The sequence below is a fragment of the Protopterus annectens genome, chromosome 8.part0 (genome assembly GCF_019279795.1).
Source record: "Protopterus annectens isolate FY-2018-M chromosome 8.part0, PAN1.0, whole genome shotgun sequence".
NCBI classification, from domain to species: domain Eukaryota; kingdom Metazoa; phylum Chordata; order Ceratodontiformes; family Protopteridae; genus Protopterus; species Protopterus annectens.
The window spans coordinates 361,552,452-361,579,117 of NC_056741.1; the positions used below are offsets into that span (position 1 = coordinate 361,552,452).

General features: G+C 39.9%; 1 protein-coding gene across 1 annotated transcript in view; it reads right to left on the minus strand.

Annotated features, from left to right (window-relative positions):
* Positions 1 to 26,666, minus strand: part of LOC122808810 (homeotic protein proboscipedia-like) — a 1,259,012-nt gene that overhangs the window by 432,550 nt on the left and 799,796 nt on the right. Inside the window, exon 7 of the mRNA XM_044079870.1 lies at positions 21,744 to 22,129. Coding sequence (XP_043935805.1) covers positions 21,744 to 22,129 — 386 coding nt within the window. The remainder of the gene's footprint in view (positions 1 to 21,743; positions 22,130 to 26,666) is intronic.

Sequence of the window (26,666 nt, forward strand, 5' to 3'; positions counted from 1 at the left end):
GGAAATGCTGCACGTCTGCCAATCAAATGGGACAAGAGTCAATGGCTCCAGAGATCTCAGCCTAACCTGTGATTTAAACAAAACATTCTGGAGAGAGTGATATGTCTCCCAGAGACTACCGTTTCTCTGAAATAAACTCCCAATTCATGTTAAGCAGAGCTCCTCAATGACTCTATTTATGTGCAACCTGGACAACTGGATGGGAGATGGTAAATTCACCCCTGGAGTGGCACCTATGTCCCACATGGCCAGGGGAAGCTGGTGCAGATAACAGATTCGCTTTGCAAACAATCAAACCATCTAATAATGCTGAATTAGGAAACTATCTAACAATGGTCAATTAGGGAACATAGGGTATTACATGGCTAGGACCAAGGGCCATTAGCCTAGTAACCTCCTATAAACCTATGATTGTTAGGGTGAGATGTGGGAGGGGACAGAAGAAGTAAATAGACATTACAAGCTTTTGAACTGTCCTTGGTTCTAAGAGGCTCTCCCTTTTTTTTTCATTGAGCCTACTTGCCATTGCTTTTTGAAATTTTGTTTGTTAGAACTTTTTTGAGATTGCTTACCATTTTTCTGGAACAGGATCCTGAAAATTATGGAAAGTTTTTCTGAACTTAGAAAAGAAGGATTAAAAATATCTAAGTGATCCCTTGAATCAATTTCCCTCCATCATCAAATCTTTCAATTAACTCAGCAGTAGAGGGGCGAAATAGCACATCTTAGTCAAGGGGTGCATTCAAAATTTCAGCTTTAAGATCTTCTGGTAGGTGTTGAGAATGTAATCAAGCAAACCTTCTCAAAAATAAATAGTAGCAGCAGTTCTGTAAACAGTATCAGCAGAATCATAAGGGCACTTTCTGGAGTGATTGTTTACCTGAGAAGCAGCATTTAGGTAATTTAAAGAAGTTTAACCTCAGAAGTAGTAAAGTTAACATTTAAATTTCTCATGTTCTCAAAGGAATCCAGTAAAAATGTTATCATGGGAGCCAGGCAGTTCAAAATCCGGAAAGTTAATGTAGCAGAAGAAGAATAAACTTTCTTCCCGAATATGCCAAAAGCTTCGCCATCCTTGTCAGAAGGAATGGAGTAGAATTCATATTACGTTTAGCAGTAGAAGATGTAAATAGATATATCACTGCAGGATCTGATTTGGAATTAGACAACAAGAATTTGTGTGTGAAGTACTTTATACAACTTATCAGACTTTTGGGGAGCAGGGAGGCTGAATGTCAGGCATAATGCAAGCTGTTAAGAAAATATACTCAATGATGAGACAACACATGAGGAACAGGTGCAAGATGAGGAAATTCTAGTTGAAAAGAATCATAATTCTTCTGCAGGGACATCAAAAATGCCATTCTCTTCCCACTGAAATAATCCTCTCATTTTGTTAGTAGTATCAGAAAAAGATAACCCTTCTGGAGGGAAATCTGAAGTTACACTGGTTATAACATTTTGGGCTGTTCATGTTTCTGGAACTGTGAGTACATTTGCTTTTGGCATTTCTGGCTACTCATATTCCTGGAAAACAAATACAGTTATGTAAGTATATTCACCATAACAGCAGATGTTCTAATAGATTACTGTTGCAGCAGCCCAAGCTATATGGGTACCAGCCCTGTGACTGGCCAGTTTATAAAGTTAAAGGATGCATTCTATGTGCTCCAACAGTCAGGAGCTTTAGCGAAGCTCCATAAAAAAAAAACAGTGAAAACGCTTCACAGCATTTTTGCCTAGGAGGGAGGCAACAGCCTTGACAGAACAATTCTAGGAAACAAACAACCTTAAACTGCATATAAAATGATAAAACATATGCACCCTGGCAACTCAATAGAACAAAGAAGGTGTCTTAAGAAGGAAAGGCTACTGCAATAACGATCTATTACAATATCTATTGTTATAGTAAGTTTGCTTACCCAAGTGCATTATGTCCAATGCATAGATAACTGTTGCAGTAGCTTAAACTATATGGGTAGATTACCATAGCTTAGAAATCTAAAAAGGCATGGCAGTCAATAAGCAGACTCCAGCAGCCCCTGGAGAATGGTCCTAGGAAATCCAGTTCTGGACCTGGAAAAGGATTCCAATTTGTAATGCTTTATAAAAGTGTGTACAGTGGACCAAGTTGTTGCCTCTAGAGTACTTCTAATGTCCACCCCTTTCCAGAAAGCTGACAAAGAAACTAAAGCCCTTGTGGAATGGGCCCTAACCCTACCTGGAAGCAGCTTCTTATGAAGAATGTAACAAAAAGCAATAGCAATGCGATAACTTTCTGGAAATGGCCAGTTCTAATACTGACTGACCTTTTATCTTACCCTTGTAAGGAACAAATAGATGAATAATCACCTTTCCTGAATGTTCAGATTTTGTCTAGGCAGCATCTGGGCTGCCTGTAGACATCTGGAGTATGAAGAATCTTTTTTCCCTTATTCTTGGGTCCAGAAAAAAGACAGGAAGATTAACAGTTTAGGTCAATGCAAACCCTGAGACGATATTAGGTATAAAAGAAGGATTATTTCTCAAAGAAACACTGTCCTTGTGAAAAATAAGATAGAGTTGACTCACCATAAGTGCTTATAACTCAGATACTGTATTAGGAGATGTCAGAGAAATGAGTAAAGCAGTTGTCTATGTTAAGAACCTTAATTTTGTCTACAGAACTGGTTCAAATGGAGATAGAGCAAGCTTTTCAATTATAGAGTTGAGATTCCAAGGAAGAACCACTTGTTTCCAATGTAGCCAGGTATGTAAAACCCCTTTCAAAAATTGTTTAACTTGTGGATAATTAGAAGGGGGGGATACAAGGACAGACAAGCTGAAATGGTGAACAAAGGAACCTTAATAGAAGAATAAGAAAGACCAGAGGACAGAAACCCACACAAATAATCAAATACCAGAAGCAGCACAGCATGAAGAGGGTTCTGCTTCTTGGACTGGCACCAATTAGACAACCTTTTTCACTTGCACATATGCAATTTCCAAGTAGCAGCTCTTTTCGCTTACTTTAGTACCAGCTACAAGTCCTCAGAAAAAAAAGTCACTAAAAGGTATTAAAATTCTATCATTCAGGTGGTTAGTTTAAGATTTTTTAATATCGGGGTGTATCAAACAACCCCTATCCTGTGTAAGTAAATCCAGTTTGTGGGGAAGCTTGTGGTAATTGCCCTTCACTAGACTGAAAAAAAAAAAAAAACACTTGTCGTCTACGCTAAAAAAGGAATCACTGCCACAATTTTTCGAGAGTCCTTCTGGATCTTCAGAAAATCCACAGATATTAGTGGAAAGGGTAGAAAAGCATACACTCCTGTCCATGAGAATGAGAAGCCATCTGTCTTCCAGGCCTATTTGTAGGAGCCCTGAAGCAGACTGTCCATAGGTGTCTGTTCTGAAAGGAGGCAATCAGCTTTACTGTTCTCCACAAATGTATTACTTTCTGGAAGACCCTGGTTGAAGTTTCCATTTATGGGGGTCTCTCCTAATCTTTCTGAGATTGTCTGTAATCAGATTTTGCCCTGACAGAATCCATGAAGCCTGCAGAGTCAGAATAAGTTGAGCTGTTAATTCACAGGATATCACAGGCAGTCTGCAAGGAGCGTATAACCTGGTAGCCCCTTACTTGTTTATGTACCATATTACTGTGGTGTTGTCTGTATACACCTTCAGAAGTCCTGTGGACCAGAAATTTAAGGCTTGGATGGGAGGTTGGCATAATGGTTAAGGTATTTCCTTACATACACAAAGTGCCGGGTTTGATTCTCACATAAAATAGCCCACAAAGGCAGTTAGCTTAACACTAACCTATGAACCTATGAAAATGTTAAACACTGCCAACATCACTCTGACATTTATGCACTTCTGTCTGTCTGAAGCGTTTACCCCTTTGTAAAGAGCACCTTGTGCCATATTTGATGCATCTGTATTTACAGATTGAATGGGGTTGGAAAGAGGACTAGTAGACCTGGATTGCAAGGGATTTGGTCTATAGACCAAAGAATCTCCCTTTTGCTTTTTTTAACACATCTCAGAATTGGAATCTGAAAGGGCAAAAGGTGCAGATGATCAGAAGTATTTTCCTCATATGGAGTCTGACCAGGGAAAGCATGATGCCATGTATCCCAAAATCCTGCGAAATTCCATTGCAGATGCTTGACTTTAATTGGAAAAACTCTATTGCAACTGCTGAAACATCTCTACTTTGTCTGACGGAAGAAAGATTCTGCCCTAGGAAGAGCCGAACAGACATCTCAGGAATTCAGTTCTGTGGGGAGGGATGAGAGATGATTTCTGAAGGTTTAATTGAAAACCTAGCATGAGTAGAAGATTCTGGACAGTCTGTAAAGACAATTGGTAGAAGAGTTTGCAAAGATAAAAGAATCATCCAAATACAGAAGTGTGTGAATGCTTTGATGCCTGCAATAAGCAATGAATGTAGCAAGTCATTTTGTGAACACCTTTGGTGCTGTGGAAAGTCAAAGACTAAGACTGAGAAGCTAATAAGGTAAATCATTCACAGCAAACCTTAAAAGAAAGTCTGAAGTGCTCACCAGTGGGAATGTGATGATAGGTATCCTTTACTTCTAGTTATACTATGGAAGCTAATAAAAGAACCTAAGGTAGGAGTCTAAGGGAAAACATTTTGAACTTCGGTACATTTCCAAAAAAATGAGAATGATAAGGTCTAGCACCGGCATCCAAGTCACCTTTCTGTCTGGCATCAGAAAAATCTTTGAATAAAATCCTTCGCCTCTCTCGCCTGCAGGGACTAGTTCTATGACTTCCTGAAATATCATTTGTTCCAGAACAGGAAGAAATAGGAGAAATCTTGGTTACTGGGCAAGGAGGTTACCCTTGGAAAGGAGGGACAGAATCCTAATGCCAAAAGTGCACTTTTGTTGAATTATTTTCAGAAGCCATTTGTCTGCAGCAATGTTTTGCCAGATGGGAAAATGAAGACTGAGAAAGAGAGGGGTTGCCAATTAGGGAGGGGGAACCTGAAAGGGCCAATTAGTCATTCTGACTTTTTGGACTAACCTTGCTTTTGAGGCTTTACCCTTCTTTATGGAGTCTCCTTGCCATTGTGTTTTAAAATCAATCGTGAAGGCACCTTGCTGCTTAAATTTCGTACTGAGAAAGGGAGCGGAGTCAAAAAAGAAAATGAGTTACCTTAAAATGAAGGCTGGAAAATTTGGGTTAGCCCTTGTATCAACCTTCCCTCTCATCAAACTTCCTAAGCACCTCAGCGGCAGTAGGGCCAAAAATAACTCCCTTGTGTGGGGACAATTTAAAATTTAAGTTGAGACCATAAACAAGCAAACCTTTTCAAGACTGACCCAGCATCAGCAGCAGCCTGAAGACAGTATCTACTGCATCATAAGAACACATTAAGGCATGTTTAATTACACAAGAAGCAGATGCAAAAGAGGCATTTAAAGAATTTTTCACCTCAGAAGAGGGAAGGTTAGCAGGCAACTTTTGCATGTTCTCAAAAGGCAGAAATAAATACATTAACATTTGAGCCTGGCAGTTTAAAGTTCTGAATGTTAAAGTGGCAGAAGTGTAGTGTAAACTTTCTTCCCAAATCTGTCAAAAGCTTTCCCATCCTTGTTAGATGGAATGTAGTTAGAATTAATAATTTGCCAAGCAGAAGCAGTTTTGGAAAAGAAAATCAGTGAAGGGTCTGCCTTAGGGCTAGCAAACAAGTACTTGTGAATCTGACGTACACCACTATATAACATATATAAATGTGTGTGTGTGTGTGTGTGTGTGTGTGTGTGTGTGTGTGTATATATATATATATATATATATATATATATATAGGGATTCACTTCATAATCTCGAAATACTGAAACATCGAATTTCAGTATTTCGAAACTATGACACCGAATCCACAAAACACCGAAACTACAAAACCCCGAGCCCAAAACCGCGAAATTCAAAACACCGAACAAACTGTATGCAGTACACCATACATACACCACAAAACCCACATCACAACATAAACAAACAAAAACTACACACATACACAACTCATACACACATAAGCAAGGGGCAAGTCCCCTGCACCCCCACAACCCCCCTACTTATATATACTAACTCCGAGATCAAACAAACAGGAAACAAAAGCAAACTCACACACACACATTCTCCAGTCCCTCACACACACATCAAACATATCAGCACACTCACACTCTAACTCCCACTCAAATCCCTTACAAAACACTCACTTACCTGACAAAACACCTAGATCCACACACGGCACCGCACACCATAAACACACAACCCGGACGTCACATAGCGTAAGGCCATAACCGCGAATTTGAGATATTCAAATTTGTGATTATGAACTTTCGCTATTTTAAACATTCGGGTTTATAGTTTCAAGATACTGAAATTCGACATTTCAGTATTTCGAGATTATAAACGACTCCTATATATATGCACACACACACACACACATATATATATATATATATATATATATATATATATATATAGATATATATGTATATATGGGTCTACTGCACTTGACCTAAATTTCATTTGACTGACTGACACCCAACTGACCTAAATTTCATTTGACCTAAAACTGACACCCATTTCACCGACATGTAAGACACAGACTTTTTGTGGGTTTTCCTTCACCTGTGACTTGTTTGTGATAAAAAGAATTACTGTAATTTATAGTGCTGACTGTTAGAATTCCAACAGTCATGTAAAAAGTAGTGTTGTAGTGTTTCTAAATGTGAGTTTTTCTATATACATTTTTATGGAAAGTATCTAAAGTAATTTGGTGAATGTTTTTGCATTCCCAGCAGAAGTGGCAGCGTGTAGAGTACTGTAAGGCAAGTTAAAGGTATATGTCCTTTTCCCCACTGTATGTGCGATCCTGGAGTTAATACATATAATTAGAGGGATGTGGGGGGCACAGCCCACCACCTAGTTTGGTTGTACATGGTCCCGTTTCTGCTAAGAGGGTTAGTAAGTAGTTTTTAAGTTCTGGAAAGGATTAGTTATTGGTGTTCTAAGTGTGCTTGTCTATGGTTTAAGATTTAGTATGTTGCAATTCAGCATTGTAAGCTGTTGGTGAAATGGGAGTCAGTCAAATGAGTTTTAGGTCAAATGAACTTTAGGTCAACTGGGTGTCAGTGAAATGGATGTCAGTCAAATAAAATTTAGATCAAGTGAAGTAGACCCATATATATATATATATATATATATATATATATATATATATATATATATATATATATATGTGTGTGTGTGTGTGTGTGTGTGTGTGTGTGTGTGTGTGTATACAACTTCCGAGGGGCAGATGGTTGACTCCAACTCTAACAAATCATAATACATTTGCTGAGCAATGGGGATTTTATTTTGATCTTATGCAGAGAAAACGGAAGTAGAAAAATCAGAAATTATCTCCCTAACAAGCAAATCTCCTCTCTCCATGGAAACAAAAACAGAAGAAGACACGCTTTTTTACCTTTTCTTGGGAGATTCCCTGGAAAGTGACCAACCCAAGGCTGGCACTCTATCCTGGAACTTAGGCTCCTTATCCTGACTATTAGGTAATACACTTGCCCCTTCCCCTAAGATTGACAAAAGTGATTCTCCCTTGCCCACAGAGGACATCCCTACAGACACATAGAACATATCTATCCCCTGCTCCTTAGTGGCTGTAAGTACTACACCAGATGGACTGAGGAAAAAAGATGAGTGGTCTAAGGAACAAAATTGTGTGCAGCAAAGTCACCCATAAGCAGCTGAGGCATAACTGGGACAGCTTGATACCTAAAGATTCCCTGTCTTCTTATTCTTGTTGACATACTCTGGAGTAAGCTTCCCATTCATGTCAAGCAGAGCACCTCACTGGCTCTCTTCAAGAGAAATCTTGACGAGTGGATGGATAACAGAAAGTTCACCCCAGGGATCACTCCAGTTGCCCTACTGGATAGGGGCACTGTGAACTAGGTGGCATGGTGCCCAGGCAATTTTTGGGGGGCCAGGCTTGTAAAGACTCCAGGGCCATTAGCCTAGTACACACCTATGAACCTATGAACATGGGAAGGAAGAATTCTGCAGACTGGTAATTTCTCCATAAGTTCAGCAGTGGATGAAAGTACTAAAGATGGTAAAGGAAGTCTGAAGGAGTTGGTAAAGTTTTAAGAAAAACATACCGAAAGTCTGCACAAGCACAAAGTCATGCCCCTACATACAACCTGTAGGAAAAAAGTAAAAAAAAAAACAGTTGTTCACATAAGCATTTACATAAAATGCTCACTTGACAAGAAGTGACAGTCCAAGATTTCAAATCTGTTTCCTAGCTAAAACACAACATATTTTCATAGGGAAAAAACCCACAATTTTTTTTTTCAAAGAAAATAAATTTAGTGGAAGGTTTTCCCCAACACGGGATGTATTTGCCCAGCTATGAAGGATTGCTAGCTGACCAATAGTTCCATGGGGTCCCCTGAAGGAATGATCTTTGGCTGCAAGAAACCTCTGAGCTTTTTGTACTTTAACTTTCCCTTACATGGAGTTCCTCTCAAGCTCCTAACGGTAAGAGCATGCAGAGGGCACCCTTTACCTTTAAAAAGATGGCTGGTAGCAGTGGGGAAGGACTCATACAACTTAGGTTACTGCAATCATGACCTAATGTTGAACATCTACACCTTTGTAGTTCCAAGTGCTCTTGAAGGCAAATACATTTCATCATCTGTGCAAAGTGATTTCTTGTATTCAGGGAGATATTTGATTACTCTGACCCCCCCATAGAGTGCCAATATGAATAATAAATTAAAGTGGTACTGATGATGTGGAGTAGCTCAGAAAGGTGTGTATACAGACTAAATTATGTAAAATAACTCTCTGCCACAGAACACATAAATCATTCACAGGTTCATAGGTGGGTATTAGGCTTTCTGCCCTGAGAGGCCATTTCAAGCCTAGCCAATAACCTAAGGTCAGACTCAAACTATATACCTTCTGTTTATAAGGTGAATATGGTGCAGCGGTAGCATTGTTGCCTCAAAGCAAGAGGTTCTCCCGTTCGATTCTCGGCTAGAGTGCGGGGAGTGCCTTCTGCGTGGAGTCTGCATGTCCTCCCCGCGGCTGGGTGGGCGTTCAAAAGACATGCGTAAATGGGAGTGCCTTCACTGAAGGTTGAATGTCGAGCTGGCACCTTGGTGTTCGTGAAAATCTACTGCCAATCATTAGCGGACCGGAGTTCCGCTGTGACGACCCCTAACTGGGAAAAGCCAAAAGACAAACAACAACTAAACTTAGCCAGCATTGTAATTAATTCATTAGCATCTAAAACATGTAAATTGTATATAACAGCTTACCTCAACAGCACTCTTGTCACAAGAAAGTATACTGTCTGCACTAATCAAAGAATGTTAGCTACATAAAGCTTAACTATAACAAATCCCCAGCAGTGAGACACCCTGAATGACAAATTGCAATCAAACCTGCTTAAATGCAGTAGTAAACACACTATGATTAAAAGTAAAATTAAGTAGCTGATATGTGAAAAAAACATTAAAATGGGAACCTGAAGCAAATAATTTCTTTGAGCGCCTTAAGACATTTAACATACTTCTGCTAGCCTTCATGAAACACCCCTCAGTACCACTCAGGCACTGATGTGAGTCGCATCTCATCAGCCACAGTGATGTCGTATGAATGTGCTAAAGGGCAAGAAATGTGTCCTCTTCCTCCATCAAGAAAAAGACTGGTAAGCATGTACATGTGTCATTACAATACTTCCAGAATGTTAATCAGTAAGAGTGTATAGCTGTGTCAATGCCTAGTGTATGAATTAAAAAAGTCTCTACTGGACAACTTACATTAAAAACACAAAAAAGAGGTAAAAATAAGAAAATGTAATCCATACAGGTACCTTTCTCTGTACTGCTGCATTTATTTTTTTCCATCTCTCATCCATAATCTATGATTCTGAATAAAGACGTCTAGCCAGAAATATCCATGTTATACTCCTAGTATTATTCTCTCCTTCAACCTACCTCATATTGAAAAAGGTATAAAACTTACAAATGCTGGCCCTGTGCAATTAAAATGTATGTTTTCATTTGACCTAAAACTGACACCCATTTCACCGACATGTAAGACACAGACTTTTTGTGGGTTTTCCTTCACCTGTGACTTGTTTGTGATAAAAAGATTTACTGTAATTTATAGTGCCGATTGTTAGAATTCCGACAGTCATGTAAAAGGTAGTGTTGTAGCATTTCTAAATGTGAATTTTTCTATTTACATTTTTATGGAAAGTATCTAAAGTAATTTGGTGAATGTTTTTGCATTCCCAGCAGTAGTGGCAGCGTGTAGAGTACTGTAAGGCAAGTTAAAGGTATATGTCCTTTTCCCCACTGTATGTGCGATCGTGGAGTTAGTACATATAATTAGGGGGGTGTGGGGGGCACAGCCCACCACATTGGGGGGGTGTTGGGGCACAGCCCACCACCTAGTTTGGTTGTACATGGTCCCGTTTCTGCTAAGATGGTTAGTAAGTAGTTTTTAAGTTCTGGAAAGGATTAGTTATTGGTGTTCTAAGTGTGCTTGTCTATGGTTTAAGATTTAGTATGTTGCAATTCAGCATTGTAAGCTGTTGGTGAAATGGGAGTCAGTCAAATGAGTTTTAGGTCAAATGAACTTTAGGTCAACTGGGTGTCAGTGAAATGGATGTCAGTCAAATAAAATTTAGATCAAGTGAAGCAGACCCAAATATATATATATATATATATATATATATATATATATATATATATATATATATATATATATGTGTGTGTGTGTGTGTGTGTGTGTGTGTGTGTGTGTGCGCGTGTATACAACTTCCGAGGGGCAGATGGTTGACTCCAACTCTAACAAATCATAATACATTTGCTGAGCAATGGGGATTTTATTTTGATCTTATGCAGAGAAAACGGAAGTAGAAAAATCAGAAATTAACTCCTTAACAAGCAAATCTCCTCTCTCCATGGAAACAAAAACAGAAGAAGACACACTTTTTTACCTTTTCTTGGGAGATTCCCTGGAAAGTGACCAACCCAGTGCTGGCACTCTATCCTGGAACTTAGGCTCCTTATCCTGACTATTAGGTAATACACTTGCCCCTTCCCCTAAGATTGACAAAAGTGATTCTCCCTTGCCCACAGAGGACATCCCTACAGACACATAGAACATATCTATCCCCTGCTCCTTAGTGGCTGTAAGTACTACACCAGATGGACTGAGGAAAAAAGATGAGCGGTCTAAGGAAGAAAATTGTGTGCAGCAAAGTCATACATCAGCAGCTGAGGCATAACTGGGACAACTTGATACCTAAAGATTCCCTATCTTCTTATTCTTGTTGACATACTCTGGAGTAAGCTTCCCATTCATGTCAAGAAGAGCACCTCACTGGCCCTCTTCAAGAGAAATCTTGACGAGTGGATGGGTAACAGAATGTTCACCCCAGGGATCACTCCAGTTGCCCTACTGGATAGGGGCACTGTGAACTAGTTGGCATGGTGCCCAGGCAATTTTTTGGGGGCCAGGCTTGTAAAGACTCCAGGGCCATTAGCCTAGTACACACCTATGAACCTATGAACATGGGATGGAAGAATTCTGCAGACTGGTAATTTCTCCATAAGTTCAGCAGTGGATGAAAGTATAAAGATGGTAAAGGAAGTCTGAAGGAGTTGGTAAAGTTTTAAGAAAAACATACCGAAAGTCTGCACAAGCACAAAGTCATGCCCCTACATACAACTTGTAGGAAAAAAGTAAAAAAAAAAAAAAAAAAGAAAAAACAGTTGTTCACATAAGCGTTTATATAAAATGCTCACTTGACAAGAAGTGACAGTCCGAGATTTCAAATCTGTTTCCTAGCTAAAACACAACATATTTTCATAGGGAAAAAAAACACAATTTTTTTTTCAAAGAAAATAAATTTAGTGGAAGGTTTTCCCCAACACGGGATGTATTTGCCCAGCTATGAAGGATTGCTAGCTGACCAATAGTTCCATGGGGTCCCCTGAAGGAATGATCTTTGGCTGCAAGAAACCTCTGAGCTTTTTGTACTTTAACTTTCCCTTACATGGAGTTCCTCTCAAGCTCCTAACAGTAAGAGCATGCAGAGGGCACCCTTTACCTTTAAAAAGATGGCTGGTAGCAGTGGGGAAGGACTCATACAACTTAGGCTACTGCAATCATGACCTAATGTTGAACATCTACACTTTTGTAGTTCCAAGTGCTCTTGAAGGCAAATACATTTCATCATCTGTGAAAAGTGATTTCTTGTATTCAGGGAGATATTTGATTACTCTGAGTGCCAATATGAATAATAAATTAAAGTGGTACTGATGATGTGGAGTAGCTCAGAAAGGTGTGTATACAGACTAAATAATGTAAAATAACTCTCTGCCACAGAACACATAAATCATTCACAGGTTCATAGGTGGATATTAGGCTTACTGCCCTGAGGGGCCATTTCAAGCCTAGCCAATAACCCAAGGTCAGACTCAAACTATATACCTTCTGTTTATAAGGTGAATATGGTGCAGCGGTAGCATTGTTGCCTCAAAGCAAGAGGTTCTCCCGTTCGATTCTCGGCTAGAGTGCAGGGAGTGCCTTCTGCGTGGAGTCTGCATGTCCTCCCCACGGTTGGGTGGGCGTTCAAAAGACATGCGCAAATGGGAGTGCCTTCGTTGAAGGTTGAATGTCGAGCTGGCACCTTGGTGTTCGTGAAAATCTACTGCCAATCATTAGTGGACCGGAGTTCCGCTGTGGCGACCCCTAAATAGGAAAAGCCAAAAGACAAACAACAACAACTAAACTTAGCCAGCATTGTAATTAATTCATTAGCATCTAAAACATGTAAATTGTATATAACAGCTTACCTCAACAGCACTCTTGTCACAAGAAAGTATACTGTCTGCACTAATCAAAGAATGTTAGCTACATAAAGCTTAACTATAACAAATCCCCAGCAGTGAGACACCCTGAATGACAAATTGCAATCAGACCTGCTTAAATGCAGTAGTAAACACACTATGATTAAAAGTAAAATTAAGTAGCTGATATGTGAAAAAAACATTAAAATGGGAACCTGAAGCAAATAATTTCTTTGAGCGCCTTAAGACATTTAACATACTTCTGCTAGCCTTCATGAAACACCCCTCAGTACCACTCAGGCACTGATGTGAGTCACATCTCATCAGCCACAGTGATGTCGTATGAATGTGCTAAAGGGCCAGAAATGTGTCCTCTTCCTCCATCAAGAAAAAGACTGGTAAGCATGTACATGCGTCATTACAATACTTCCAGAATGTTAATCAGTAAGAGTGTATAGATGTGTCAATGTCTAGTGTATGAATTAAAAAAGTCTCCACTGGACAACTTACATTAAAAACACAAAACAGAGGTAAAAATAAGAAAATGTAATCCATACAGGTACCTTCTGTACTGCTGCATTTATTTTTTTCCATCTCTCATCCCATAATCTATGATTCTGAATAAAGACGTCTAGCCAGAAATATCCATGTTATACTCCTAGTTTTTTTCTCTCCTTCAACCTACCTCATATTGAAAAAGGTATAAAACTTACAAATGCTGACCCTGTGCAATTAAAATGTATGTTTTCATTTATTTCCCACTGCAACCACAAAAAGTGTTTTCCTAGAATTATCGCAACTTTAAGCAGTTTTATAAATGTTTATGCTTTGTTCATCATCTTAGATAATGACAGACATTTTGGCATTTTTTCAAGTTATTTTCCTGATATATGTGCTTATACATGTTTAGAAAATTTATATTCAACTTAATACAGAAAGCATGCCTTGCTATATACCTGCAGTCACAGCATGTGAATCACTCACTCCCTCTGAAAATAAACACCTAATGTTTTTTTATCTAAAAGGCAAAGAACAAAGAAAAAGCTGTGCATCTGGGTTCAAGAATGAGGACTGAGAAATAAAATTCAATAGGCATGCCTTATTAAATTGAACAAGTTTTGTGAGCATATTATACAATCATACGAGTTAAGAAATTAAAATTAAAACATCAGATGTTCTAAACGAACAGGCAAATGAAGCCTACAGCTCACCCATTCATTTTTCCATCTTTCTGGCAGGATCCACTGCAAGCCTATCAGGGATATCTATGCATTTTAGGTTTTTAATTTTTGACCAGGTCCAGCTAGCAACTCTTAGTTATCATTTTAGCTATAGTGTTAACTTCAAAATGCAGTTTTTGAGCTTGTATTGTTAAATTTGTTCTCTGTTTTATTGCTGTGTTTTTTATTGTAAAAGCATGCTGTAAGTATTAAACTTAGGAAATACTTTTCAAATTAACTTGTGGTTCACCATGCATAATCAGTTGATGGGGGTTAAATGATGCCATCTCTTTTCCTCAGTAGAGTATTACATTTAACAAACTACCTGAAGTGCAATCGCCCTTTGCAATTAAGCCTATCATCAATCACATCAGCCTCGTAATTTAATTACACGTAAAAACAGCATTGTAAACATAAGTATTCAGACTCCACAAAAAAAGCACGAATAAGCATATAAATGCTTAAAATAAAAACTTTAAAAAAGTATATTATAAATACAAAAATACACTGAGAAACAGTAAACAGTAAACATGTTCACCCCTTTCCACCCAGCCTCTCACATACGTGAGTTGCCAAACAAAGCCAGAAGCTAATGAAAAAAAAAAAAAACATAGAGTACCACAATGTATTTTCTTATTAATTTCTACAACAATCAACTCAAGGAAAGCAAAGTACTGCATTGAGTAGTACTTTTATTTAACAGCAAGAGGGTCTTCTGGTTCTGTTCTCTACCTCCAAAATGCAAGTTGTGTGAATGTGAGACTCAGTATTCTGCAACAGACTGGCACCCAGTTCAGGATTAGATCCCCTGCTCTGTGCCCATTCAGTGCTGAGATGGGCTCCAGCTACTCTTTGGCCCTGAATTAGATTAACCCTGAAATAAGGTAATGAATTAATGATTATAATGTATTAAGGGGAAATATATTGCACAAATAACCTCCAAGACAAGAAACACCGGTCAGCCTAATTGTTGTTAATGTCTGCATAAAACTCAATCTGCCTCCCTCCCCCCAAAAAAACACATAAGAATGCTAACTATGCTAGCTCTGTTAATATATAACTATATTCTGAAAACAGTCAAGCATGTACATTTTAATCAAATGCAAACAAACAAATATTAAATGTGAACATGAGTAAAGGGCAAGGCCATCATTAAAATAGTAACGACAAAAACATAAAATATAATTAATACATGATTGGATACTAGGTTATTTTTGGTATATACACTCTGCTGTGCTCAAGTCACACAAACTTTTCTTTAGTTATCAAACCACAGCAGTAATAAGTAGTCCGTGCATAGCTCTCAACGTCTTTGATAAACTATCAGGGACAAAGTTGAAAATAACGAGGGGCAAAGACTCAATTACACTTATTCACTTAGAAAGTTAATATTACAGTAGGCTTTACATAAGTCTGCATACTTCTGATGATTAAGTAATAAGAAACCCAAATATATGTCATTACTGACCATCTGCAATCCTCAGTGATTCACCAGAAAAATATAAAATTTTACAAGGACAGGGCAAAAATATTACGCAAAATAGAGAGAGCTGAGAAAGTACAGTTGTGTACACCTACCATAAATGTAGATGTTCGAGTGTCTTCACTGTTGCAGTCATAACTGTAGGGTGCTCCTGCCGGCAGGCAGCCCGAGGTCGGCCAGAATCCCAAAGTCTGGGTCCAGCGTCGGCTGTATAAGCTAGTATCCTGACGTCAATACGCCTTGGTACATAGCCCTCAGCCGACGCCATCTTCTCCAGCCTTTCTTGCCCTAGATGTCAGAAGTCCCCAACAAATCAAAAATGAATCCAACAAGGAAACACAAATACACCACAAATATGAGAAAAAGAGGGGATAGGAGGGAGGGAAACCCCGACTGCAACAGTGAAGACACTCGAACATCTACATTTATGGTAGGTGTACACAACTGTACTATGTTCTTCGTGTTTCACTGTTGCAGTCATAAATGTAGGGTGGAATCCCAAAGCAGTGTAGAGGGGGAGGAGGCAAGAATACCCTGCAAGACAGCAGAGGCAAAGCCTGCCCTAGACTTAGAAAACAAGGGGAGATTGTAGTGCTTGGAAAAAGTATGCACAGAACTCCAAGTGGCAGCTTCCAAGATATCCTTGGTAGGGACTCCTCTGAGGAAAGCTGTAGAAGTAGCAGCTGCTCTAGTAGAATGACTTCTAATGGTCCCTGGAAACTGTTTCCCATGATGAGTGTAACAAAATCTGATTCCATAAGCAATCCATTTGGAAATAGTTTGTTTAGAAATAGGTTTTCCAAGAGAACTGGAGGCAAAGGAAACAAACAATTGGTTAGACTTTCTGAAATCTTTAGTCTTGTCCAAGTAAAATCGTAACTGTCTGTGCACATCCAATGAATGCAAAATCCTTTCCCCTTTATTTTGAGGATTTGGAAAGAAAGTAGGAAGGTGAATTGTCTGATTCAAAGCCACTTTCGAAATCACCTTAGGCATGAAAGTAGGATTGGTCCTCAAGGATACTCTGTCCTGATGGAAAATAAGGTATGGTTCCACAGCCATGAGAGCTTGCAACTCTGAGACCCTTCTGGCAGAGGTCAATGCTAACAAAAAAACAGTCTTCCAGGATAGAAACTTAATATCTGAAGATGCAGCAGGCTCAAAAGGAGGCAAAGTAAGTTTTTCTAAAACATAATTAAGATCCCAGGCAGGGACAGGAGGGGTCCTTGGAGGCCGCAAATTTTTAGCCCCTCTCAAGAACTGCTTCACCAAAGGATGTGATAAAACAGGAGGATCAGAACTGAAATGCGCAGAGATAGCAGAAGCATGAATCTTAATGGAAGAAAAGGAAAGTCCTTTAGATAAAAGTTCCAAAAGGTAAAGCAAAATAGAGGAGAGATCAGGAACCTGAGGGTCAGAGCCTCGGTCCTGCATCCAAAAAGAAAACCTCTTCCATTTAGAGGCATAGGATTTCCTAGTGCTAGGCCGTCTAGCTTCCAAAAGAACATCCAAAACTTGTTTGGGAAGACTAGAGGAAATCAAATTCCTTTGAAGAGCCAAGCTGCCAAGCAAAGGGTCTTGAGATTGGAATGTAGTAACTGACCCTGATGCTGGGACAGAAGCGAAGGGTTCAGTGGAAGAATCCAAGGAGGCCCGAGAACAGGAGCTTTAGGTTGGATACCAAAACTGTCGAGGCCAATTTGGAGCAATCAAGATGAGGAACTTGGGCTTGTCCTGCTTTATCTTCAGTAGTACCGAGGCAGTAGAGGAAGAGGAGGGAAGGCATATGCTGAAAGGCTTCTCCAGCTGAAGGACAGGGCATCCACTCTCCATGCTGTTTTGTGGAAGGACCTGGTGCAAAAGCGAGGCAGCTGATGATTGAGATGGGATGCAAACAGATCTATCTGGGGACATCCCCAAACTGCAGTAATCCTGTTGAACAAGTTGGTGTCTAGCATCCATTCGTGAGGATCTGAAATGTTTCTGCTCAGGCTGTCTGCTAAGAGATTCTGTTTCCCTGGAATGAATTGAGCCTGGAGATGCAGATTCAAATTTAGAGCTGTGTCCCATAAACCCATAGCTAGTCTGCAAAGGGGGTATGAATGAGAACCCCTGCTTGTTGATGTACCACATGACCGTGGTGTTGTCTGTCAATTAGCAGAGGCCCTGGTTGTAAAAGGTTTTGAAGGCTAAAGGGCATTTTGAACTGCCAACATTTCCTTCAGATTGATGTGCCAGTGAAGATGGTCCTTTGTCCAGGTTCCTGCTGGCAATTGTCTAGAAAGTGTGCTCCCCAAGCATAATCCGAGGCGTCCGTGGTTAGGATTTGAGTAGGTTGAGGGAGGCGAAAGGTTTTCCTTCGTTTAAAGTGCATGCCCTGGACCACCAGAGGAACTCCTTCTGGAGGCAGGGGATCAGAGGAATCAGAATATCCAGATCGTGGTAATGCTGTGACCATACACTTTTCAGATACCATTGAAGCTTTCTCATGTGAAGCCTTGCGTTTGGAATCAACAGAATGCAGGAAGCCATGTAGCCCAGAGCCTGCAGGAATTTCCTTGCAGTGAGCTGAGTTGCCAAGGCGTTGAAAGTAGAAGCCAGCTGAGTTTGTTTTTCTGGAGTGAGGTAGGCCCTTTGTAAGGTTGTATTTAAGAGGGCTCCCAAGAATACCATTTGTTGAGAAGGGATCAAATGTGACTTTTTTATGTTCACAGAGAATCCCAGTAGTAGGAGAAGACGTTGAACAAAGTCCAGATGTTGAAGCAGAAGATCTTTTCTGTCTGCCTGAATAAGGCAGTCGTCCAAATAGGGGTAAATCTGGATCCCCTGAAGTCTGCAGTAAGCCACTACTGGTGCCAGGCACTTGGTGAAGACTCTGGGCGCAGTAGATAAACCAAAGGGCAGAACAGAGAATTGAAAGTGCCTCGAACCTGCCTTGAACCTGAGGAATTTCCTGCGTTCTTGTCTGATAGGGATATGCAAATAGGCTTCCTTTAAGTCCAATGTCACCATCCAGGCGTCCTGAGAGAGCATTGGAATTAGCTGTTGCAGAGTAAGCATCTTGAACTTTGGAATTTCCAAAAAGGTGTTTAACACAGAAAGGTCCAGAATAGGTCTCCATGAGTTTTGTTTTCTGGCAACCAGAAACAGCCTTGAATAAAACCCTTTTCCCATTTCCGAGAGTGGAACAGGCTCTATGGCTCTCATGGCCAGAAGAGCATCCACTTGAGTTAAGGCCTCTGACCATTGAAGTTTTGGCAGATCTGGCCAACTGTGAGTCCTTGGCAAAGTGTGAAAGTGGAACTTGTAACCTTTTAAAATCACGTCCAATACCCATCTGTCCTGGGTAATATGAGTCCAATTCCTGTAAAAAAGAGACAGTTTTCCTCCGAGAGGGACGTCCAGGTAAAGGGGTCCTGAAGCCCAACCGAGAGAGTCATTGAGTTGCTTTCTTTGAGATTGGGATCTGTCTTCTCCCCTTCTAGGTGAAGAAGCAGTCCATTGTCTAGATCTGTAAGAGGTCTGGCCTTGACCACGACCTCTGGAGCGTCTATATCTTCCCCTTTGAGGCCTGTCAGACGTGGGAAAGGACCAATTTTTAGAGGGCCAATTCCTGGAAAATCTAGGAGGCTGAACTTGCAAGAAATTCTTTACAGTCTGCATGGACTTTTCCTTTTCTTCCATCTTTTTAATAACTTCCTCAGCCTTAGAACCAAAAGAACATCTTGTTGAACAGGGCATCTAATAACTTAGCCTTAACCTGTTCAGGTAAACTTTGTTCACAAAGCCAGGCATGTCTCTAATCACAGTACCAGAGGCAGCAGCCCTGCAAGAAGCATCCAAAGCATCAAAACCACAATGTAAGCTATGCTTGTTAACCTGTTCAGTAGCATGCAAAACATCCTGAAGTTCCTTATCCTCTGCACAAGCAGGAAGGGAAGCAAGCTTTTGCTTTAAAACAGACAAAAGAAATTGCTGATATTTAAACATATGAAACTGGCAATTTAAAGCCCTTACAGACAGGGTAGCAGAAGTATATACCTTTTTTCCCCACCTGTCTAAAGCACGAGAATCCTTCTCAGAGGGAATAGGATTTTTAGAAGTAGCAACCTTAGCAGCCTTAGAGCCCTGAGAAATAGTTTCAGGATCTGCAGAAGGGTTTTTAAATAAAAATAAATGAGAGTCAGAAATCTATCAGGCTTAGAAGGAGCAGGAGGCATGGAATCAGGATTCAAATTAGCCTCAGAAAAAGCATCATCTACAATGTCCAAGACAGGAGGGATAGCTAAAGGCCTATGCTGAGGAAGAAGAAGAAATTCTCTAAGCCTCTTTTTGGAAGCAGAATATTCCTGTCCTTCCCAATGAAAATGTTCCCTCATCTCATACAAGGTTTCCCCAAAAGAAAAATCCTCAGGTGGAGAGGCCGAGGGCAAAGAATCCTCAGCATCCGAATCCTCATAAGGGGGAAAGGAAAAGTCCTGATCAGAGGAAGAAACAGAAGATACAGAAGCCTGGTCAGAGGAATCCAGAGTAACATCCTGTCAAGGCCTTTTCTCAGGAGGGGGGTGAGAACCCCTAATCATTGTAAGCAAATCTTCAGCCATCCTCAATAATTGTTTTTGTGTCTTGGGAGTGGATTCAGAAGCAGCTTGAGCTGGAACTTTAGACTTAGTAGGAGTTTTTGTCTTTGCCTTTGCCTTTGAAATAGTGATGTGAGTAGGCCTGAAAACCCCCTCAGAAGCTGGTACCTGCACAGCGGTACCGGACCCATCTGAAGGAGCGACGTCCGAAGGTCCTGCAGCAGTTAAAATAGTGGGCCTTGATGGCTCCCCATGGGAGTCCGTATCGGCCATCGGTTCAGAAGTGGCGGACGACAGGGGCTGCAAAAGCGCCTCACTGACGACAGCCGAACCGGACGCTGGCTCCAGCTGCAACGAGTCCTGTTTGGACCTCGGAGGCCTGTCTTTGTCTTTGCGCTTCTTTTGAACTCCGGTAGTGTCCAACGACATTCTATAATTGAAGCGTCTGCCAAAATAATTTAAAGCCCAATCGTTCCTGCGCTTGATAGTACGAGAGTTGAACCTGGCACAGAACCGACAACAAGAAACGTCGTGGTCAGGGCCTAAGCAAGGTAGACAGTAAGAGTGGAAATCTTTATGAGGTATTTGTTTCCCACACGCTATACAATTATTAACTTTTTCTGACATCGGAGGAACAAGAAAAAGATTCCCCAACGGGGTACTTAGCTTTGAGAAGAGAAGTAACAACTTCGGACCGACAACAACCAAATACGCTGTTCGAAAATCGCTAACCAACGTTTTGCGAGCTGCTTTCCACCACACGGCAAGAAAGACTGGAGAAGATGGCGTCGGCTGAGGGCTATGTACCAAGGCGTATTGACGTCAGGATGCTAGCTTATACAGCCGACGCTGGACCCAGACTTTGGGATTCTGGCCGACCTCGGGCTGCCTGCCGGCAGGAGCACCCTACAGTTATGACTGCAACAGTGAAACACGAAGAACATCCATGATACCATGGAATAATCCATACTCTAACCAGCTATGCTTTATTTGTATGATTTTGTTGCAAATTAATGTAGTTTGATTTACAATAAATTCTGATTAAGATTCGCTTCCCTTATAAAATGAAGCATTATTTCATACAGTTTCTGTAAAAGTGCACACTGTACAGGAGGTAATGCAGTGTTGTGCCCTGAGCAGATAAAACCACTTGTATTAAACTGTGGTGCTTGTGCTATGTGTTATATGTCTGACATGTATGCATGCATTGTTGTTGTTTGTCTTTCGGCTTTTTCCCGGTAAGGGGTCGCCACAACGGAACTCCGGTCCGCTAATGATTGGTAGTAGATTTTTTTACGAAACGTCGAGGTGCCAGCTCGACGCCCATCCTTCAACGAAGGCACGCCCATTTACGCACGCATGTCTTTCGAATGCTACCCAACCGCGGGGAGGACATGCAGACTCCACACAGAAGGCACTCCCAAGCCACACCGAGAATTGAACGGGAGAACCTCTTGCTGTGAGGTAACAATGCTACTGCCGTACCACCATGTATGCATGCGTATGAAAGCCAAATATAGCAAAGAAATGGTACAACAATGCCAGAAACAGGAACAACACTTACCATGCAAACTTTGCTGAAGCAAAACAGGAGCCCCTCCTTGACTCTGGTAGTAGCTCCTGCCAGTTCCAGTGCTATAGGTCACTATCCCACCAGTTCCTGCATTGCCTCCAAATGACAAAAATGAGGTATTGCTGTCAGTTTGTGGAGCTGGGGCAACAGTGGCACCAGATGTACAATTAGGATTGACTTGCAAGGGCAGACGTTGATACTGGGAGGGATTCAGGCCATGAGAAGGCAAGACTGATCCATGCTGTTGTGTAAAGTGCCCAAGTGGAAAACTTGAATGCTGGGAGCTTGACTGGTTGCCATGCTGATACAACTGAGTTCCATGCTTTATGGAATTTCCCACTGGATCACCGTAGTTGCTTGTTGATGGCTGTTCCAATCTGTAGAGGAGAAAGATAATTTGTGTAGAGAAACAGAAGGGTGATTACTTAAGGCACTACAGATGCATTTCTAGAACATGACACTTAACAAATACTGACTATATGCTTTATCTGCGGACATGCAATGAATATAAGGGAAGGTCCTTTCTTACAAAATTATAGCAGATACACTCCCCTTGCCAGACAACTCAGTCAGTGATATGCACTCTGCCATAGGGATCTAACTTGAAATTAATTTCCTTGAAGGACAGACTTACTGTATGCAAGATACAGTGACTTGCTACTAAGATCAAATGATAAAACTTCATACCTTGCAAGGGCCTGTCCTATCAGAAGAGTGTTTCCAAAAAGCAGGCATCTCATTGCCTAATCAGCTGTTGTGTCCACCACTCCAGTTAAATGTCCAGTTTAACTGATCTACTGTTTTTTTTCCTGCACCAGTTTTAAAATGTTACTTAGAACAATGATCCAATTAAATGCATGCATTTTTATGAAATGTTTTATAACAGTTTATTTCATTTTTGAAAATAGCATATTAATTTAATGGTTTATGTTCATAAGTGCTTTGCATCAGGATGTCAGTTAGTAATATGCGTACTTAGACTAAAACTATAATCTAACCATATAGAACAGTTACAGTATCACAAGAACAGGTTCATTGCCAGATAAAGAAATGCAGGTAAGCTTTCACCCCTCTGAAATGCTGTAAGTGCTGTGTACATTGCTGGCTAAATTCAAGAGGCCACAGTTCACAGAGTGAGCTTGACCACAGGTAAGGGACTGAAAATACTAGTTAAGAAAGAAATTTGCAGTGGAGAAAGTAGTGACTAAAGCAGCCAGTAGGACCAGAGAAAGGTGGACTTAGGGAAATATATATTCAATGTACAATAAATGAATAACACTCTTTTAAAAGACTATCCTGTGACATCCTATCTGCATCTAACAAGCTCTAACATTTCACTTTGTAATGCCGACACCCATAAATGCATTCCAGATGAAAAAAAGCGACAATGAGAAAAATGATATAGTTCACTTCAGCTAATACACTGCTTTTTAAAAGTTAATAACCACAAATGAATGTTATATATTTTGAATTGGCTCCATACCATATCATCTCAGACCTATCACCTCTCACACTGCAAGTACATAGCCAAAGCTCACAGGATAACCAAAACCTTGAAAGAACAGTTCGTCAGAAATGCACAAAACGCAAAGATACACAGAATAACAAAATAGAATTCCTAGTGAGGAACCAATCACACATTCCCAATACAAAATGCCAAAAACTTGTGTGATTAACTCTATTGCTAACCATAAACCAGCTCTAACCCTAACATAGCCTTAAGCCTAACTTTAAACTCCAACCTAGATGCCAACTCTAACCCTAAAGTCTCCAAATTCTGCAATTAATGCAAGAAAAAAAACGATACTGTCCCTCCAGTTAGTTTGGCATAAAGCCAAACTGAATTCAACAATGGTCTCAGTGAAATGGCCTTCAACAATACTGTCCTCAATCTTGACTTTTCCACATTTTTTACAATGTGCACTACTACTTACATGATGGACAAAGACAACAGGAAATGGTCTGGTCAAGAAATGTATTGATTAGGCTCAGAATCCCTTTTTAAGAGGAGGGACGGATAAATTCTGTTGTGTGTTGCTTGTTTTAGCTGCCTCCTTGTTTGTGTCCTAGAAAAGACATCCCACATGGATTAGGCCCTAAATCAAATCTCATATCTGCAAGATGTACTTCTAGATTCAATGTCTTGCAAAACAGCTTTAAATCATAAAATTAAATGTTAAACGAACAGACAATAAATGAATTTCAGAAGGACTCCATTCACACAACTGGAAGATAGACCATGGAACAATGGATACAAGGCTCAACTCCTAACAAAACAAAGTCAAAATATGGAACCACTCAAGCATGTCACTAACAGCAACCGATGAAGGCATAGTCAGTAACAAACTAACATTTATACCCAACTGTAGAAGCAACCTACTGAGAAGAGGGATGAGAGTATTTTTGATTTAAAGCTGTTTTGAAGGAAACTGGACCTAAAAGTGCATTTTTGGATAAGATTAAAACCCTTGAAGACCTAGAAGACTTTAAAAACAGGGACGGAACTAAATGGAAAAAAGTAGCTTCTGCTCATCAGTGCATCCAACTATTTGTCCTTTTGAGGCGAAATTTGAAGATATCAGGAAAACCTTAAAACTGCAAAAAGAGGTTTTATAACCTCACAAATGACGTATGTATCACTTTAAGAAAGGATATAACCACAAAATGACATATGTATTCCTTTAAGAGAGGATGATAAAAGAAGAATTATGGAAGCAGATGAAGGGGGAGGAATATTTATTACAGACACTGAGCCTGCATAGGAAAAATAGAAACAATGTTAAAAAATATTATGCCCTATAAACCCAAGGACACAGACTAAGTTAGGGACAAGCAGTATGAAAAAACTGGATACCATATTAAAAGACTTACAAGAGGAGGAATTGCCAAGAAGCAAGCTGTTTGAATTTCTGACAATTCCTTTTCCCAAGATGCCCCAATTCTTTGGCATCCCCAAGCCCCAGGAACACCTCAAGGATCCCCATACTTACCAGTAGTTGCAGGGACTGGGTCCACAACAGAACCAATTTCTATTTACCCGAAACACAAGTTCAAAAAACCTAGTACAAGAAGTTCCATCCTTTATCCTAGATACCCTGAACTTCCTGAGGAAAATCAAAAACACTGGCATTGACAGAGATACGATCCTTGTTAAAACGGACACTGAGTCACTATATTCAGTACTTCCAAATGATTACTGTATCTAATCTGGGAAAGAAGCATCCAGCAAGTGACCTTGATAGGCTGGTAAATGACTTGTACATAAAACCCAAAAGACTGAAATTCTTTCTTCATGCAACCAACATGCACCCACAAACACTAAATATAATGTGATTAAATTACATGGAATAGGGATGTTCAGAGTCCCAAAAGATACTGAATATCTTCCTTAAAAATAGTGACCAATTAGAGGAAGAATTCTCTGAAAGAGGGCACCAAGAAAGACTCCTTAATAATCGAGTAAAGCCAACTAAACTCCTCAAAATGAAGGACATCTCCATGTTTAACAAAACAAACTCACAGTCTGCAAAAAGCTGCTACAAATGACCACCAAAGCTCATAAAAAGCATGGCACTCCAGTGAAGAACTTCATTAAAAGGGATTAAGCACTTTCGTCAGGCTAATTCACAGACTTCTTCAGAATCAATTTCAGAAACAAACTACACCCTTTTAAACACTCCTAGAAAAGAAAAAAAAAGTTGGAGAGGGATTGTTTGGAATAGCAGGAAGGTAGAGCTATCCTAGACCAATCGGCATTCAGGGGAGCACAGCCAACCAGACAGAGAAGAAGAAGCAGTTATGGTGACTGTTGCAATGGATCAGGTAGATGAGGAGTGTATCCCTTTAGACCAAGTGCCTCTGAGGAGGACGAAGAGGTTAAGAAATCAGATGAACCAATGGCAAGACCACAATCACCAAAGAAACCAGTCAAATCAATGGAGATGGCGGAAGAGCTGGGCTTCATACAACAAAAGGAGAACTAATCATTAGTAGACGTGCCGTTCCATTCCTGAACTTTTGCCACTCGTAGAAAGTGGTCCATCTATTATTTCTAACAAAACAGGTGACTTTAAAATTTATAATTACACCACCAATGATTATAATGATATTTATGTTGATTTATTACACAAATAATCATTAGTGGAGTGTCGTTCCATTCCTGAACTTTTGCCACTCGTAGAAAGTGGTCCAGCTATTATTTCTAACAAAACAGGTGACTTTAAAATTTATAATTACACCACCAATGATTATAATTATGTTTATGTTGATTTATTACACAAATAATCATTAGTGGAGTGTCGTTCCATTCCTGAACTTTTGCCACTCGTAGAAAGTGGTCCAGCTATTATTTCTAACAAAACAGATGACTTTAAAATTTATAATTACACCACCAATGATTATGATGTTTATGTTGCTTTATTACACAAAGGACAGACTTTTGTACCTAATGTGAGTTTTAAGATTGAAAATGTTTTACTGGACTTGAAACTATTTCTTAGAAAGATGAACTTCAAGTTGATATTTATGAATGCCAATATGTGTGATGAGACCAATATTTTACGGAGAAGTAGTATATTTAACCCACTGTTCGCCTTTCCTCTTATTTTATTAGAAAATCTGTGTGAATTTAATTTTAGAAAAAAACAAAACTAGTATACCAGTACCACAGATCAGACACCATTTAGGAACAACAAAATTGGGTAGAAATGATATTTAATAATGATTGCAAGTAAAATATAACTTTCACAGTCAAGCTGCTTCATCAGGCTGTTACAATTACATTCACCATCAAATCATTTAAATAGTAATCCGTTGATTAAAACAATTAATCTATTATCAAATTTCACCTAACTTATGAGAAAAGACATATTCTATGTAATACAACTATATAAGTGTTTCAATTCTGGTTTTAAA